Here is a 5,000-nt window from a genome sequence, read left to right as displayed (position 1 = left end):
ACACTCTGCCGATTATGTCACTCACCACCATACCATTTCCCCCTTGTCTCATGTCACCTGTAACAAGAAGAGGTCATTATAAAAGAAGAAAGCTGATTGGCTGCCACTTCTCAGCAAACTACCCATCCGCAAATCCATAATGTTGAGTTATGTGTAATAACATAATTAAATGAGTGATGACATAATTAATGTATCGAGCCAAGAAATTCTAATTTAGAAAACTACACCAGTAACAAGGATAAAAAGTAAGCTAAAAGCTTAATGATTAATTCATGGGGGAAAACCTCATTATTTGAATTGATAAAGAATAATAGAAAATGCAGTACTTGACTTCTGTATCAAAGCACAAATAGTTGAATCAGTTCTAAGATACTGACTTACTTTCCTGGCTTATTATATTAACTATATTAACACTGAGTTTCTTCATGCAGATGGTGGCCTCTCACACACAGAAATCAATTAAGCTATGTGTAATTTGAAAGTTCAATCATATTTGGACCATTTTTGAAGAAGAACTCGCACAATAAACTCCCTGAAGTATGTAAGATAGAGACCACATGATCCAGTGAGAAGCTCCTCATGTAGTCAGTTGACTTTGCTACATGTAATAGCCAAAGATCCTTATTATCAAATATGTTAATGTTTGTAAAATAAGGACTTCATGAACCGGTGAGGGATGTTCTGTATAGTTACCACACTGGCAATGGGGTAGCTTCTATGCAGCAGCCAAAAATATTACAATGATAGCTTTGAAACCAACTTTACAGAAATGCGGAAGGATATTTGATTTTCATAAAAGCCTGTGGATTGAACATGCAATGTTCTGTCTGAGAATGGTAATGTTATCAAAGAGGGAATACTCACGTGATCAACATGGACTGGTTTTCACGATCTGTGAGTAGAAAAGAAGAAAAAGAAAATTCATAAGATTGCTTAGAATGACCATATGTTATGAAAACACGATAATATTTTTATGTTAGGGACAAGGACACAAATTTTCAGGTGAAGATTTGATTTGATCTATCCAAGTACCTGACTGGTACTTTATTTTATCAATTCCAGAGAGTTGTATTGCTAGGTTGACTTCGTTGGAATTTGAACTCAACTCAACTGAGCTGAATTATAATTTCTTTACTGTTGCCACAAGAGTAACTATTGCTAGAAAGGAACATTAATAACAATATAAGAGATTGGTAAAAATGTATAAGGTATCTATCTATCTATCTATCTATCTACCTATCTATCTATCTACCTATCTATCTATCTATGCATGCATGTATGTATGTATGTATGTATGTATGTACAATTGGCTTCTTTTAGATTCTATCTACCAAATCCAATCACAAGGCTTTGGTTGGCCCAAGGCAACAGCAGAAGACACTTGCCCAAGGTGCCACACGGTGGGGCTGAATGTGGAACCATGTGGTTAAGAAGCAAACCTTTTACTACACAACCACACCTGTGCCATTCATATATATGGTACAAGTGCGTAGTTTATCATATATGTAAGACATGTTCAATGCTAGGTCTTGTGGGGTAATTCTTGTCATGAAGATCAAGTTGAAATATAATACTTCATTTCTCTATATTAGATGTAGAATATCTGTACCTGATCAGGACATCTGAATGGCTTACAAATTACATGTGAAACAAGTGAGATACTTGTGGAGATAAGTGTTAGCTTATATCAGTAAAACATTGATAGCATCAAATTTAACTGAGCAACGTGGGCAGTCTCTCTGAAAAATAATCAATAAGGTGTATGCCTGCCAAATGATGAACAACTTGTTCAAATACTGTTGTTGTTTTGTTCAAAATAAGCAGACAGATTGTCATGTATTTTTCATTGTAAATTCACATTCACTTTGTGAATCAGAGGCTTGGACAAAATAAAAACTCAAATTCATGAGAAAAGCAAAAGTGGCATAACTTACCTTGCAACATGTACTGGTAGGCATTGTCAGCAACGGAGAACAAATGGGGAGGCATTTCAGCTTTCCTTTTGCCCCTGTACTTGTCAACAAGGTTTTGACCATAAATGGGGAGACGTCTGTAGGGGTTGATAGCCACACAGAAGAGACCTGAATAGGTCTGTAAGAAGATTGGAAAGAAAAGAAACAATTGATAATAATAATAATAATAATAATAATAATAATAATAACTACAACAACAACAACAGTAATAATAATAATAATAATATCTTATGTAGGAACAAGGACAGAAATTTGAGGGAAGGGGACTAATGATTATATTGTCTCTAGAAATCGATTGGTATTATATTTTATTGATATTCAGTTGGTTAATAATTGAATTTGTCTTTTTATTGCATACAAAGGGTTGAAATGGGGACATAACAATGATATCGTACAGAATGGAAGGGATTAAGGGAGAAAATTATTCAACAAATGTGATATGAAATGAAGATGTAAGGATGTAACTACTGCATAGGTCTCAAGATTCGTCAAAGAGAGAGAGAGAGAGAGAGAGAGAGAGAGAGAAAGTTATGAGTTGTCAATTTGAGATCCTCTCATATACTTGCAGATGCCCAGTTTTTAAAAGTTTTAGTCAGGTGGGAACAGTGCCTTGAAGTTTCAGTCAGTTAAACCATCATCAGACTCACTCTCTCTCAGTATATATATATATATATATATATATATACAGAGGGGGGGGGGGGCAGATAGAGGGACAGATATGTAGAAGGGCTTTTGCATAGTTTCTATCTAGCAGGCTTCCCTCAAATGGCTTCTGTATGACCCAAGAAGATATGGAAGAAGACAGCAGACTCAAGATGCTTTACCATGGCAACAAGGCCAACAGAATATGATTGCAAAGCAAACTGTTTAATCAAGCCACTTTCTATTTCCAAGAAAAATAATTACCCCTACCACCCCTGTCTCATGAGCCTTGCTTCGCCAAAATAACAGCGATGCCATTACCAAACTGTTTCTATTTGATGCTGGCTGAGTGAATCATGGAAAAAAATGAAGAACAGTGTTTTCCTTTGTGGCATTTTGGGAAAGTTTTTAAGGCAGCTAAGATAAATCAACAGTTATGCATGATAAAGTAGCACTGAACAACCTGGCAATTGTCTTATGGGCAAAAATATGAGGAACCGCTAATGGAATAGATATATATGTATGTGTGCGTTTTATATATGTGTGTGTGTGCGTGTGTGTGTGTGTGTGTGTGTATATATATATATATATATATATATATATATATATATATATATATATATACATATATAAATATATATATATATATGTGTGTGTGTGTGAAGGAAAATAACCCACAAATATAAGAGCAATGTAAATCAAAGTTACTATTATTATAAAGGGGGCAAGATGGTAGAATTGTTGGCACACCGGGCAAAATGCTTAGTGGCACATTCTGAGTTCAAATTTCACTGAGGTCAACTTTGCCTTTCAGCCTTTCAGGGTTCTTAAATTAAGTACCAGTGAAACACTGGGCTCCATGTAATCGACTAGCCCTCTCCCCGCAAATTTCAGGCCTTGTGCCTTTAGTAGAAAGGATTATTATTATTATTATTATTATTATTATTATTATTATTATTATTATTATGATTATTATTATTAATTTTAGTTGCTTCAGTTTAGGTAAAGATAAAATCTTTGAGAAATAGTGAGCTGATTGTGATAGTGGTTGTTATAGTAGTGGTGGTTTTGAGCACTGATTTTATTGGTGCCACTGATAATTTGGGTCCTGGTGGATGGGTGAGTGTGTATATGTGGGCGTATTACACAAAGCTTACAGTTTAATTCTTTATCTGATAACATTGAAGATGCTGCAATACCAGGATGTTGTTTATTTCAGTAAAGTGTGGCTTGAAGAGAATTCTGGCTGCTATTTCATCTTGGGCAACTGACTATGTACAGACCATATGGTGGTGGGGATGATGGTAGTAGCAGTCGTAGTGGTAGTGGTGGGGGTGGGGGTGGGTACTATCATACTGCTTATCTAATGAATTTAGGAATTTGGTTAAAATTAGAAGTATTATTATTAGGACGGTGGTGGTAGCGGTGGTAGCAAAGGTGAAGTTGTTGTGTGGTGGTTGTTGTAGTTGTAGTTTTTTTCTTTTGTTTATTTTTCCCTCAGTATACCCCCTTCGCTGAATTGACCCTTTAGTATTCAGGTTATCCCTATCAAATGTAATACTTATTTTATACACATTGAATTGATCATGCATTATCTCATAGCTATGATATTCCAAAGATGTGAGTGCATCTGGTTGACGGAAATTGAAAGAAAGCCATCATATAAGATCAATGTATACATATACATATATATGTATATATCTATATCTATATATATACATATATATATATATATATATATATATATATATATATATATATATATATATATATATATATATATGCATATATATATGTGTATGTGTGTGTGTCTTTGTGTCTGTATTTGTCCCCTGCCACCACCACTTGACAACCAATGTTGGTTTGTTTACATCCTCATAACATCGGGTTTCAGCAGAAGAGACTGACAGAAATTCTTCAAGATGGTGCCTCAAAATAGCCACAGTCTAATGACTGAAACAAGTAAAAGATATGTATACACACAGATGAGAAATACATATCTTCTAGAGCTTAATTAATTATTCAATTAGAAGAAAAAGCTTATAATATACTCCAGTCACTACCCAGAGTTATTTGCAACATGCAATTATTTAGGGGACAAAGTGATTCATCCAGGCGACAAAGAAATGAACCTTTTTGTCCTGCAAACAATGGCAAATGGCTCTAAACTCTGAGAAATGTCTGAAGGAATTACTAAACTTTTTCCACAAAGTTTTTACTTAATTTCAGTTTCATTGATTGAGAATTGTTAAATCTTGAAAGTTTGGGACACCAGTTTGCATAGTTTCAAATATATATATATCCACTCATGAGGTTTTGGTCGGCCTAAGGCCATTGTAGAAAACACTTGCCCAAGGTGCCAGGCAGTGGAACTGAACCCGGAAC

General features: G+C 34.8%; 1 protein-coding gene across 50 annotated transcripts in view; it reads right to left on the bottom strand.

Moving 5' to 3' along the window:
* LOC106872354 (uncharacterized) overlaps positions 1 to 5,000 on the bottom strand; it is a 99,135-nt gene that overhangs the window by 84,263 nt on the left and 9,872 nt on the right. For all 50 annotated transcript variants that reach the window (XR_016238988.1, XR_016238986.1, XR_016238987.1 and 47 more), the window contains 2 exons: positions 1,935 to 2,091; positions 865 to 892 (listed from right to left, as the gene is read on the bottom strand). Coding sequence is in view for 28 of the 50 variants with exons in the window: in XM_089345488.1 (XP_089201614.1) it covers positions 865 to 892; positions 1,935 to 2,091 (185 nt within the window). In the remaining 22 variants the exon portion in view is untranslated. The remainder of the gene's footprint in view (positions 1 to 864; positions 893 to 1,934; positions 2,092 to 5,000) is intronic.

Source organism: Octopus bimaculoides, chromosome 29, assembly GCF_046866305.1.
Source record: "Octopus bimaculoides isolate indiv1 chromosome 29, ASM4686630v1, whole genome shotgun sequence".
Lineage (NCBI taxonomy): Eukaryota > Metazoa > Mollusca > Cephalopoda > Octopoda > Octopodidae > Octopus > Octopus bimaculoides.
Note: the sequence above shows the minus strand (reverse complement) of the source record. Positions and strands in the feature narration are given on the sequence as shown.